The sequence below is a fragment of the Tinamus guttatus genome, unplaced genomic scaffold (assembly GCF_059628265.1).
Source record: "Tinamus guttatus ecotype Peru unplaced genomic scaffold, ASM5962826v1 Tinamus_guttatus_pri_ptg000323l, whole genome shotgun sequence".
Taxonomy (NCBI): Eukaryota; Metazoa; Chordata; class Aves; order Tinamiformes; family Tinamidae; genus Tinamus; species Tinamus guttatus.
Genome location: NW_028288857.1, coordinates 2,178,566 through 2,192,679, shown reverse-complemented (window position 1 = coordinate 2,192,679; position 14,114 = coordinate 2,178,566). Strand labels below are relative to the sequence as shown.

The following is a 14,114-nucleotide window of genomic DNA, read 5'->3' as shown; positions in this document are numbered from 1 at the left end:
AGCATTTTTTTTTCCTAAAAAGCAGCCCTGTGGACACTCGCAGCTAAGCCCCAGCCATACCCGTTCACATGGGTAGGGGTATCAAGAGGCCAGAACACAGAATAACCAATTTTCTTCTCCAACTAACCTTAAAATTGCAGAGGCTGGGAGAGACTATTAGTGTGATGAAACTGGGCTTGAACGAGCTCCACGCCAGCTGAGCAGAGAACAGCAGTTTTGTTGCAGAGATTTCAAAACCTGGTTTCTTTCCTCTTTGGAACAACTCTCCCCAGATTGCAATTTCCAGAGCGGAAGCGAGGTTTCCATACCACTGGCTCTAGGGGAATTCCCATTGGGAATCCCAGGAGCAGCAGCCCTTGGTCAGTCCCCTGGCACCACCTGGGCTGCCTGCCCAACAGGGCAACGGGTCTGGTGACGAGCCAGGTTTTCCTGCTGCTTCCAAATGGAAGAGCTGGCAGAAAAGCCTAATTTTCCTTGGACGGGAAAGTGCTCAGCAGCTGGTGGAGTGTCACCAAAAAAACAAGAGCGTCTAAGTTGCAAACTGTAAAAATGAGAAAACACTAACAAAATTTTCTGGAATTTGGTGGTTACCGAGTAACTACATACGTATATGCAGAGCAATTTAAAAAGGTATCACAAAAGCTTCTCTGTATCGGGGTTGCGATGCAGTAACACAGTTAGCACTGGCTGACACGGAGCTAAGCCAGGCCCCCGCGGCTGACACCAACACACGATCCCATGTGCAAAGGGGTGGCCACGACCCCAAGAGACCAGCCCAGCCGTGGGGTGAATCCCTCCTGCTCGGGCAGGACGTTACCTTGTGAGAGCCAAAACCTGCGACGGGGCAGCAGCGCTGGGGACACTCACAGGCAAGTCCAAGGTGCCACCTCCAGCTGGAAGCTGCAGCTGTAATTCAGCATTTGCACCTTCTCCCTTCTGAACAAGCTTCCCTTCTTTGTAGGTGACTAATGGTTGTTTTAATTGGGCAAGAAATTCAGGAGGGAATTCCACGTAAACGGCCAAGCTCCCAAAGGTGAGACATTTCCTTAGCGCTTTTTCCTTCTCTTGACAACGTCCACTGCGTCTTGGGCAGCCAGGCAATTAAAGGCAAAAGGAGGGAAGGAAGAAGTTAAAAAGAAATGCTAAAAATATATATGTAAGAACACAGTATGAGAAAGGTTAATGCAACTAATTTTCTTCCAAAAGCTTCAAGAAAAAATAGGGTTTCTTTACTAAACCGCCTTAGAAATAAAAAGTGGTTTCAGAGAATGTGCAGTTTAACCTCACTGTAAAATAAAGTGACATTTGTAAAAGCGCCTTGTAAAAACGCTACACAACAATTTTCTATTAGGAGTTTCCAAGGCCAGAATTCACCCTTGAGGAAAAACAAAACCGACGCACACACCTTAAACCAACTTTGTGACTTTTATTGATGGGCGACAACTTTATACTTCTAGATATCACTAAACTGTGTACAATTAGGAACTCAACATTATAGGAGAGCAGACAGCAAAATTAAACAAAGCAGACTTAAAGAAATATCAATCTTAATTATTTTGCCCATTTTTAATTTCATGTACACAGAAGCGTAAATGCAGTTTGAAATTTCTTAATAGCAATAAAGTTACAATCACCCATCTATATAGACTAACATCTTAACTCCAAATATTTGATCTGCAATGTGTACTTAAGCAGTTTCTCATCGCACAATTATTAAAATGTGTCTTCCTATCAGGAACCAGCAACTCTGCATTTTGTACGTTTGTACATTTTTTGAAGCACATAGGACCATTTCCATCTCATACACATCGATCGGCTCATATTTTACCACTTATCAAAAACTATTGGGGAAGCAGAGAGCATTTTTCATTTTTTTATTTTTTTTTTATTTTTTACTTAAGTAAAGATAAAACATTTTCACAGAAATCTACAAGTTCTGTTGCTGGTGCAGGGTTTTCTTCTACTACGCAATTAGAAAGTGGAAAGCGAATGCAAATCCCCTTTTATTATCTTAGGATTCAGCATTAACTCAGATTTTTTTTTTCTTTTTTTCTTTTTGTGATTCGCGAGACTCGAGTCCTTCAACCCAACGCCTTCATTCTGCCAAGTCAAAAGCCTACACAAACTATGCTGTGCACAAACCCAAGGTAGCTTCCTTTTTCGCTCTATCCCGTAGCTGCAAGGGAAGAAAAAAAGAAAAGGAAAGAAAAAAAAAACAAAAGAGAAGGATTCACTCAAAAGAGCATGTGGAGGAGGAGGAGTTGGTGACGGCGGGCGCTCTACGAAGCGGGGCCGCGCGCGCGGCGGGGTCACAGCAGGTCCACTCGGCGGTAGTACAGGAGGTAGGCTGTGCGTTCGGCCGACGGCTTCACCACCTGGTACTGGTTGATCACCTTGACCGCCTGGTCGTCGATGCGCAACCAGCCGTTCAGCCCGATTTGGAAGACGTCCGTAGTGTAGTGGCCACCGGTCGCGCTGTTCCCGTGGTGATAGACAACTGCAACGACAAGGTCGTCATGGGGAGACGCATTGCTGGACACAAACGTTTTTAGCACAATTTACCTTAATTAGTAACTTCTTAGTATAATATTTGAGTGTAATTTGAATTAAGCCGAGTAGAAAATACGATAGCTAGAGTTTGGGAACTTATGAAGTAGATGCCAGGGCAGCCGACGTTTTCAACTACTGATGTTCTAGTGTTTTATTCACTGTAAGATTAGCAAGTCCTGGGTGATATCAGGAACTTAATTAGTCAAAAGTTTGCATTAATAATTTAGAATTCATCCCAAAAGCTCAGTTCTGTGGATGAGAAATGCTAGATTGACAGAACATTAAAGCATCATACTTTTCCACAGACGGAGTCAGGAAAAAAAAACAATCAGAGGTTAACAAATTTGCGTCAAAATGCCTTATATATACCCTCCAAATCTGCCCTGTGAAACTCACTATCAGCAAGAAAATTATTCTGCCAGAAACTGTCCTGAATTTCCAGAGACAGGTACATTACTGCCTTCTGTAACCTCAGCAGTCACAAAACTGGATCCAAACCACCAAGTCATGTAAGGCCACAGGTACTGGCACAGATTCACTGGCGTAAAAAATAAGATTTCCAGTTCTCCAGTTCATTATATTGCTCTGATGCCAACACAAATAAGCAGGTGTAAAGCCCAAACTGTGTATGACTCTAGGAAATTAACTCCTGCCCAGATACTGTTTTCTTCAATATTAAAATGCTTCTTTAAAATTCCTGCACCAGTTTCCAGACTTAACTAGCAATTCGGGTCTTTCATATACATTGCAAATACTCTCTTAAAAACATCGTTTTCTCACACAAAAATAATCATCCCCAAATGAACCTTTCCACCCACAATGTGCTATTCATGTACAGCCAGCAGGTCTCATCTTGAAGGTTCAAAAGAGGTGCAAAGCCAGAGTCCAAACAGCCATTTCAAAAGACACCCGAAACATTTATCCTGAGTAGTTGATGCCTAATTATATTATGGCTATGTTTCAGCTTCTGCTAATATTTTTCAGGATGGATATCCTACAGAACTGTGTTTTCTTTGAGTTTTAAACTTGAAAAAGTAATATATAAACACATTGTATTACATATATTTGTATGTAGATATGCAGAATAAACACTGTATGCAAGAATAACACCCACGAGTTATTGCACTCCAGGGAACTCCAAAGATTCTAAAAATCTCTGCATGCAGAAATTGCTTTGTAATACAGGAACCAGAAGCACATAGGTAAAATACCTGCAAAGAGCCGGTAGGTTCTTTGGCCTTTAAAAATTTTACTCTTCACACCAGGAGATAGTAGCTCTGGAGGAGGGAAGAGACACAAAGACAACAGTCAGCAAGTTTAGAAATTCAACAGGGATCAAGTCTTTCTAACAGAAACCAAGAGTAACGAATGAGAAAGTTTAACTGAAGCGACTTCTGTAACCTGTACAGAACTGTCAAATTTACCTGAGCAAAAACGTTTATGAAAGTGTTTAGAACTACTGAGAAAAAAAAAAATCCCGAAAAAACGAGAGCAAAAGATCAGGCTTTTTGTCTTTTCCTCCTTTCGTTCCTACTGCCAGATGACGACAAAAACAATTTCAGGTTCCAAGCCTTGTAACAACCGTTTCTGTCAATTAAGGTAGATTAAACTTCTTGTCATTCTTCAGAAGACAGAGAGTATTAAGTAAAATAAATGGGTACTATCTGATGAAACCACATCTGCTTGAGGTGTAACTAAACTTTGCCAAACAAAGCATTCAAGACATTAATCCCAATTACTAAGTTTCTAGAAAAAACTTCCATGAAGAAGTTTCTTGTGCACAAACCTGGGTGCTGGGGAAGAGAGCTGAAACAGGATACTCACACGGATACTCCCTGGGAAATGTAACATTCCTGTCCCCCAAAACAGGGAAAATTTCAACTTAAACATTTTTACCTTTACTAATTTCCAGATCAACAGGATACTCAATATTCTTGATAAGCTTCTGACACCCACCAGTCTTCTCATACACAAATCGCTTAAGGTGTAACACGAGAACGGGAGGGAGTTCCTCTAATGTCACTCGTCGACTGATCTCCACCTAACAGAGAGCAAAGATGAGAGGAAATTATTATTTAACCACTCAAAATGACTCAAAAGGTCAACGCAAAAAGAAGAATCCCCAGTGCAGAGCAAGGAATGGGAGGATGCTGGGACATTTCTGCAGTGGCTTAAGCAGGTCCTGTTCTCCTCCCTCAGTAATGAAGCTGGCAGCACATGGGGACACAGAGCTGCCCCCCTGCTGCATTGCACATCAGTGCGGTCCTGCCCTCTCCTGAAAGATTTCAGGATTTAACAGATCCATCTGCAAGACCATAAAGAAGTAGAACCACTTTTTCAAATGCCAGTGAGCAAGTGAGATTGATCCCGACACCAGTTTCACTCTAAACATCCATTTCTATTTAAAAACATTACAATCAAATGTACTGCTATATGAAAAATTCAAAATCTTAGTGAATTTTATGTTAAAAAAGACTCCTGAAAAATATCCAGCAAAATACTTCACATATTTGGAGGATTACTTTTTTCCGTATCTGTTTCCAAGGCCCATCACTCGTAAAGCATGCAATTCAGACTAAACAAAATCAGAAGACAGTAAAATTTGAAAGGTTTTGAATGCAATAATAAAATTGTACACAAAAGTGTACTAAAAGAATCAAAAAAATAGAAGGGGTGAGTCTAATATCTCTTCATTCAACAACTTATGTTCTTAAGATGAAATGCTTCCTGAGAGTAAAATGACTATCTGTAAAGTTTCTACGCTTGCCCTACAGTCATTATGTTCAGTGTTTTCACTTCAAACTGTAATATAAGAACTGTTACTTTTGACTTGAAGTGCTTTTGAATAAAAGATCTAAAATACATTGTGCATGCTTATACTTCCACCCAGACGCTAAAATATAAACCAGACCAAACCTCGAGCACCTAAATTGAACACCCATTTCTTCCAAAGCCCATAATTGAACACTGAGTTGTCAGCAGAGAGATAAAACCATCTGCAGCAAAAACCAAAAAAATGAATGACCAGCACAACAAAATCCATGTGGTAAACCATGATGACCTTGCACTGCAAACATTTCTTCCACATGGAAAACAACCGGGGAATCGTTCCCTCATACTCATTCCTACTGGGCATATAAAGCAGGCAAACTGCAGTTACTGGAACATAAGGAAGAACCAGGAGCGTGAGGAGCACTGTAACAGGTTGCCCAGGGAGGGTGTGGAGTCTTCATCCTTGGAGATATCCAAAAGTCACCTGGACAGACCCTGGGCAAGACGCTCCAGGAGACCCTGCTTGGGCAAGTATTTATTTGTAAGCTAAGATGCGCATTAAGAAAAAAAAAAGTAAAATTTTTTATTTCTGACTATAAAAAGCAGTCAATAAAACACACCTCTTGCTTGGTTTTGGTGGTATAGCCTTGAACAGACTCTCTTGCCACCAAACTTTCCAACGCATCCTGAACCGTGCGTATCTTGTCAGACTGGATATCCAGTTGCAGGGTGAAGAAAGGCTGCAGTGTAGCAGATTCCTTAGAGCTCTGCTGATAAACAACAGATCTGTGGAGACAAAATGATTAAAAAGAGTAATTTTAAATATAGAACCTTCAAGTAAGTACAGATCGAAGTGTAACACAATTTACAGTTAACTGAAAGCAGAAACACACACAAACATTAAACTGTTATGTATGAATTTTAGCAGTTTGAACCCCCTTTACTGCAAGTAAAACGATCCTCACATCTATTAACCACATACAGAAAAAGATTATATATAATTGGTTTATTTATGGAAGGATTAAGACATTTATTGGATAAGCAAATATTAAAAACAATGCTCAAATCTGTGGTCATGCATTTAAAGAGATTTACCTCAGGACTCTGCTTGCCCCATAGCAGAGAGTAACAAAGAAATCTGAAAGTGCTCATGAAAATGCACAAAGCGAGTAATGGAAATGAAATTAACCTGCTACAAATTAGAACAAAAGGCAAATGTAACATTTAATCATTAACGTTCCTGACTTTCTATCTTGAGCCTTCAGAGAGTTTTATTTATTTTTTTAAAAGAAAGCTAAAATCTATGTATTTCACAGCAGAGTACAGTACAAACCCAATTCTGTAAAAATAAATAAGTGAAAAGTGAAAAAGTTCATATTAAAAAGCCACTTAAGTTACCCCAGGTGTACAGCAAGGTTTGATAAAAATAAAGGCTTTAAAATAAAATTCATGCTATACTTAACTGCCATCTCAGCTTGGCAACTGTAATATTTTTCTATGCTGCTAAACCACAAAATACTTGTTTTGTGGAGCATAAACTCTTTTGGGAAAGACGTCTGGAAACTGGATGGTTTCGCTGCAAGGCACAGAACACTTATACAGAAATCCAAAATGATGATTCCTTTCATTTTAAATCATCTGTGATCATGCTGGATTTCTGCAGCTGTTATGGATGGTCAGCAATGCTATCTACTAATGTTTATCTGGGTGGTTATTTTACTGCAACAGTTTCAAACGAGTCCTGGTTCTCCCAATGAAATACTCAGATTTTCAGTGTTTCATAAGACCACTGTCACAGAGCGCTTTTAAATTGTTGGCTTTAACACTACCATAGGAAATTTAAACTATGCTCTGTCCAGGACTGGCATTTCCTTTTCTCCCCATCATTTTCTGCGCCCAGACTTTGTCCCTCCGCTCTTCTGTCTGGACATAAATTGGAGGCTTTTGTAAAAGCAGCATGGTAAAGTCCTGCAGCATGAGAACACACTTCCCATTTTTTATTTAGGAACTTTAACCATTTTTAGCCTCTAAATAGTACTGCTTTGCAAGATGAGTGCACCCTTCAGCAGTGCAGTGACGTTGTGGCTAAGCAGACTTTTATTGATTTCAGCCCTCTGAAAATTTATTGAAAACTTAAAACAAGCAAGTATAGCCGAGTAATTTTTTATTTTGAAAGCAATCCTTTTGTTAAAAAGGCCCGGTTGTTTCAACAAAACGGGTTTATAGAGCCAAATATATCATTGCTTCCTTGTATTGTTTAGTGCCTGACTGTACCTCAAAGCTTTGGAGTAGGGAGCTGTAACTCAGGCAGCCATAAGGAAATTTCTCAGGATCACATATGGAAAGTCAACATACAAGTTTAATGCCTGTACTGCAAACTTCTTGTAAAATAACTATGATTCAAGCAACACCCTGAACACCATAAAGTTGTACACCCTATACTGGCAAATACATATCTTTTAGAGGAAAGGGCCTATAAAAACAGTGGCAAACAGCCTTCTCGGCTATATCTAAGGACAAAACCTTCCACACATGCCAAGCACAATGTTTCAGTAAATAAAACCTCTACTGCATAAAACTTGCTCATTTTGTATACATTTCCAAATATCCTTAAGCTAACTATCATTTAAAATTCTAATCAAAAGAAACTGTTTTGAAGGTCATACACTAAAGATTTAGTTAATAATATGAATTAGGCTCTCATAAGCTAATACTAATGAAAAAATATATTTCCTTAAATAAGGACTTTGAATTTAGATTGTAACATTTCTTCAAAAGATGCACAGAAATTGATGCGATAGCAATAGCTTTGCAAGACTGGCTCTGTATAACAAAGTTACTGCTTAGATTTACAAGCTGCTTTTAGTCAGAGGAAAATGTATTATTTCCATAATCACAATTAGTTTCAGGTACTGTAGGAATTCTGCTTCATTACAGATCTGTGATAGTTAAGTTTTCAAGAAAACGTATGGTAGTCATTACATGTTGGGTGATGCTTAAATTGCAACACTAGAATGAACTGACAGTGAAAGAGATACAGGGCATGCTGAGAAATCCACTCTTATTTCCTCAAAGCCAAATGCTGCCCAAATACAAAGACACACTTGATTAATTTTCTTAATAAAAAAATTAAATAAAACATTGTGTTTGAAGAGTCAGAGGTAGTTATGGAAATATTTAGCAGAATAACCGGACTGTGAGCTACACTGGGTAACCATTACTTGAAATTCACACAAGCTGCAAACCAAAAGGCATTCCTGCTCAGGAAACAACTAGATTTTCACAGAAATTTAAATCAACGTGTTCAGATATAAGTCTCAATTAAAAAAAAAATTACAAACATTCAGGCAATTATGCCTAAACAGGCAGGTAATGGACATTTAAAACCAGGACGATTCAACCCACACTCTTCCAGTTGTTTTATGTGATTCTTCTGTTGCTGATTCTTCCATTTGGGGGGCTTCCACTTGCAATTCTGCATTCAGTCCTTCCTATCCTTCCTAGGAGGAAGCTTTCCAAGGGCTCAACATGGGATACTGTTTCTGCAGTAAAATGTGTGACCTAGTTTGGAGGCTGAAAAAATGGGTGTGGTGGCAGCAGATGTGGGATGGGGCCCTGTGGCTCTGCTGCTCAGTGCAAGTTTTTCCCTTTTTCAGTATAACCTCCAATTTGCTTCATTTTTGGTCATTTTCTACAGAACACTGTCTTCTAAATATTCTTTATCAAGCTTATCTAGCAAACTAATGGAATCTTATGCCAATCTAATCACCTCTGATAAACACATTAAGTTCTCTGGCTATGTGAACATACTCTCAACATGGCATTGCATCAATACATACAAACATCCATCTGCCAATTTCTATGGAAAGATATAATGTCATTTCCCAGCTCACTGAAATCCCTGAAGAATAATTCCAGTGCACTTCACAGGCAGAAGGCACTAGCCTGCATTATTCACACCTGTAGCCTGAACACCTGGCAACACAAGGAGTCAGATACGAGCAATTAAAATGCCTGCCCTTTAAAAATAATTCTCCAGTTCTACCTTTTTGTTTTGAAATTTGTTTTCCCCTAGTGTCTCTTCCTCCAGTGCCTACTTTCTGCACTCCTCTGGTATCAAGCCAGAATATAAGTATGGTCCCACATTCCTTTCATTCCTGTAACAGCTTGTACTGATTTATATTTTTCCAAACTAACTTCTTTCATCTTTAACATTCTACTTATGAACTATGATGGGTTTCCTGCTCCTGGGAAGTGTGCCTTAATTTTACTAACTGGATTCAGTTCTTGCAAAATCTCACTATCCATTAGTATCATTATATATAAAATGAGTTCAGAACCCTGAGCTATAAAGTTCTTCGGAATTCTTAAATATCAACAGGCAAAACACACAAATCTCAAACAGAGGAGTTTTGTTCTCAATCTCAGAAAGATTCAGCCTACAAAATAAACCAAAGAGTACTTTCTGCCCATGCTCTCCATCTTCTGAAACCTCTCTTCAGTGGCAGGGCTTCCTGGCAGGACACTAACCTCATGTGCTCAGAAACTACCACGTAAAATTTTCTCCTACTCAATGGTAAAAGACAGCCAATAAAGCAGAAAAATGTTATCTGTGAAGGCAGTGCAACCCACAATCTCGACAGCTTTTACTAAGTAGTACTGTACCTTATATGACCCCCAAAAATATCAGTAATTGGAGTCTGGACAAAGTCAGCCTGTCGAGTGACTGATGATTTGTTGCGAGGTCCCACTTGCTCCCATTCATCCTCACTGCCTTCCCCTTGTTCATCTTGCTCCTCCTCTTCATGAACAGTCTGTGCCTCAGGACCATTGGAAACTGAAAGTTCTTAAAGGCAAGAAGGGAAAGAACACATACTGATTTTTATATCTAAAACATGTGCACAGGAAAAACTTCAAAGAATTAAAAAACCACGAATTTTCAGAGGATAAAATGTTTTCAGAGGTTACAAAGTTTTCTGAAGGCTCAAAAGAAGCTGTTAATGCTCCAGCAATACTCACAACTGGAGATATATTTATAAACATTACATTTAGTCATCAGTGAGCTGTGTTAACAAATAAACTTTTGTCACACAATTTTATATATTTTTAATCACTAAATTTACAGGGTAGAAAACTGGAAAGTCATATGTTATTCTAGAGGCATAATGATGCCATCATTAAATATGACTCTTTTTCTACATCAATATTTCATAGGGAAAGCAAAGATAAGCAAGCATTTTCTTTATGATTGCCAAAGTCAGCAGGCCATATAATGAACATAGTTAAGGAACGAAATATGGAAAAATTACCCCGCTAAAGAGAAGCTGGATAATTAGTGTTCTTTCTTCTACACTTGAATAAGACTAAAAGTATTTTAGTTCATTTTTAGTAGGATGCCCGAACAGAAAGGCCCTGTCAAATGACATTTTCAGGCTGCTTGCAAATCCCAGTAGTTCTTGTTCTGGATGTCTCCACCTTTGTCAGTAAGACACTTTCAAAATTAATTTGTATGTTCTATTTTAAGTTAGATAAATTAGCCATTAGCCTAAGGCTCTGCTATTCAGAACAGCTTACTCAACAACTGTTTAAAGATCAGTGACCAACTATACCAATATATTTTGAACTGTTACAGAGAGCTCCAGTAAACAATCACCACTGGAGATCTGAATGGTAGAGAAACATATGTATGCTTAAGACTGAAGGGGTTTTTGTTTTAAAAGTTCTTTTAGGAAGGGTGCTTTAACACTGGAGATAAGTTGTAAACTTGGAAGGAATTGACTCATTTTACCTTCTGGCCAAATTTTAACAAAGTATTATTTTAATGTCCTTCTTGAGTCTCTAAAAGGTGGTATTCTGTCCTTGTCTCAACACTGATTTGAAACAATACTTTATACTACAGAATATCACAAAATGAGAAAAAAAAACTTTATAAATATTCAAAAGGAATTAAGTTGGCTACAGAAAACTAACTTTCATTATGTGGAGAGAGAAGTTTCTTTAAGGTCAGCATTTCTTCATGAAGTCCATTGAGGATAAATCCCAAATATTCTTCAGCATCCTCTTGTCTGCCCTGAATAAAATATTTTTTCAGTAATTATATGACATTTTCATACTTTCAAGAGTAGATAAGACACTGAACCTGTGGTTTTTCTATAAATTTACAAAGTAGTCAGAGGCTTAGACGGAAAGTCGAATAGAGTCTAGATTTTACTTTAGCAACAGCCCATTTATAACAATTTCAAAGAGAACAAATACATTAATTGCTAATCAACCATGGCAACACATACATACATAAGCTTGACCTGTATTTTGAGCATTTTTAATGATCATTTTTCTCAGCACAGACTGAATATAACATGCAAGCCACTAAATTGGCATTTAAAAAAAAAACAAAACACAATTTAATACTGAAGTTGAAAAACAGATAATGGTTCAAAACATCTTTTGTTTGGATTTAGTTCAACTAAAACTAAACCTGGACTATTATTTTCAAGTCTTTGTGGACCTCCAACTATCTCAAGCTGAATCCCCATCAAAAGCAAACAATTGCTCACTTCTCAGTTTAAATGTAAATTAGTACAATATATTCTCTACAAAAAGACCATATACTGCTGTTCTACTGCAATCGTATTTTTATCAGTGTTCCGACATATTAAACTGCCAAAACTGTCATGACGAACACAGCATAATTGCAATTTTCTAGTTCAAAGGCTGTTTATTATAACAAACAACAAACCAACTGAAGTTAGTGGTATTTAGGCACAGAACTTTTATGGCTTTTAAGTTGTTCTAAAAAGTAGCTGCCTTGAGATACAATTACGAAAGTCTTAGAGATTTGTAAATCACACCTTTTCTGAAAGACTTGACTTGATAACCGTCAAGAGTCTATAAATATACGTGGGTTCAAAGGCAGCTCCTGGTCGGATGTCTCTCACAATTTTATCACCTAAAGCTGCAAGACAAAGAGAAGTAATATTGAAATAAGCAACACTGCAGGATTGTGAAATAGAAACTTAAAGGTTAGTTAGCAGTGTATCAGGTCGATGATACATCCTGTTTCTTCATTAGTTAGGGGATAAAGCACCTGAAAAACATGTCTTCTCAAAATATACAAAAATGTTTGACCATTAAGGCTTATTTAAACTATAGTCATATCAGCTACCATTAACACACACGCGTAAAATTTCAGAACTTTATTAACATTTTTAAAAGCAATGTTAAAATATGAACAGCATATATATGTAGACTTTAACACCCACTCCACGCATCACTGGACTTTGGAATCCAAAAATACGTTTTATTAACAGTTTTACTATTGTTTTAACCAGGTGACTCAAGTTCAGTATGCATAAAATGCTGGTTTTTTTTATCCATAAGCTTTCCTTAAGAATTCTTGCATTGCCCTACATTGACTTACAGAGGGTCTGGAAAGCTGAAATAGCAGTTAGCACTCTCTTATTACAGTCAAGATTATAAAAACCAACAGAATACAAGAACATCTATAACCATCATAAAAGAACAATTTTGGTCCTAAATACGTTTTTATACTTATTTTGTATTTAAATAACAGCCCTTAAATCTCTCATATATTTGTAATTCTAATGGATCATTTTTCCCCCCTGTAGCAAAAAGAACAATAGTTTGACAGAATTTTCCAACTAATGGACACCCAGCTTGAGAAACTATTCTTGCAAGCTCCAGGATACAGTTAAAATGACCTAGAAGTAAGTTGCATAAGACAGTAAGATTTGTTTGACAGAGGAAAAAAACTTAAGCAGCAAACCACAGAAATGTCTGAAGCATTTGGAAATCATTGGAACGAGCAACCCCACGATATTTCCTTATGATATTACATAAGCACAGTCCTGATAGTTGATAGTAAAACAGATTTTAGAGATAAGAAGGAAACTAAAAAAAAAAAAAAAAAAAAAAAACACAATGAAAATGTTCTATTCCTTACTACATAACCATGTCTGATGCCAAATGCATATTAGTGAGAATAATGCACTTTCAAATGTTTTGCCTTGCAACAGTCCATAGAGTCAAGGTAGAAATTAAAGCCTAGGTCATACGTCTGCAGGCAGCCTCCAATTGCTAAAAAGACCATAATATGGCCTGTTTTGTTCTGAACGAATGCCAGGTGAGTACTTAAGATACATTTGAGGATAAAGTTTAGCAAGATGGTAAGACAACAATACGTGAAGATACATAAGGAAGAAGCCGCATGATTTCATTAGGAAGGGCATGTTCCTAGAAGGCATCTTAACAATTATCTTTTTAAAAAGATATTCTTATAGCAGTTGCAGGCTTGGTCTACCAAATAGGAGGAAAAAACCCACAAGCAACATCTTTGAGCTCCTGATATTAATTATCATTAACAAAAAATGTTGACAAAAGCCAATAGCAAACTTTGAAAATTTTCAAGTAAGACTAAAGATTAAAAAGCCACAAAAGAGCTCAAGCCCCAGAATTAAAGCTCTCAGGTACACAGCACAAGGCAGATCCTCATCCCAAAGCCTTCTTATCGTACTTGGAAGGCTCTTCTCCCCCTATTCCCACTCACCTTGTTTTGCTTTAGGAGGTACAGGCATATTAGTGAACTCATTCATTAGACGAACACTGAAACAGAATGGAAGGAACAACTAGACATGAGTGCAAGTTAAGACTTAACAGGCAAATAAGATTAGCTCATTTTCATTTCCAACAGCCAAAAATCCAAGGATACAAAAATTAACATAATTACTGCTAATAAAGCAGAGGTTTCTTGCAGCTCTCTCAGTTCACTTTTGCAA

At 37.8% G+C, this 14,114-nt stretch overlaps 1 protein-coding gene across 1 annotated transcript in view; it reads right to left on the bottom strand.

Moving 5' to 3' along the window:
* Positions 1-2,302: 2,302 nt before the first annotated feature.
* USP10 (ubiquitin specific peptidase 10) overlaps positions 2,303-14,114 on the bottom strand; it is a 28,742-nt gene continuing 16,930 nt past the window's right edge. Inside the window, exons 7-14 of the mRNA XM_088529108.1 lie at positions 13,886-13,941; positions 12,171-12,274; positions 11,293-11,392; positions 9,988-10,168; positions 5,943-6,108; positions 4,447-4,591; positions 3,762-3,827; positions 2,303-2,497 (exon numbers count right to left, since the gene is read on the bottom strand). Coding sequence (XP_088385234.1) covers positions 2,310-2,497; positions 3,762-3,827; positions 4,447-4,591; positions 5,943-6,108; positions 9,988-10,168; positions 11,293-11,392; positions 12,171-12,274; positions 13,886-13,941 — 1,006 coding nt within the window. The 3' untranslated portion in view covers positions 2,303-2,309. The remainder of the gene's footprint in view (positions 2,498-3,761; positions 3,828-4,446; positions 4,592-5,942; positions 6,109-9,987; positions 10,169-11,292; positions 11,393-12,170; positions 12,275-13,885; positions 13,942-14,114) is intronic.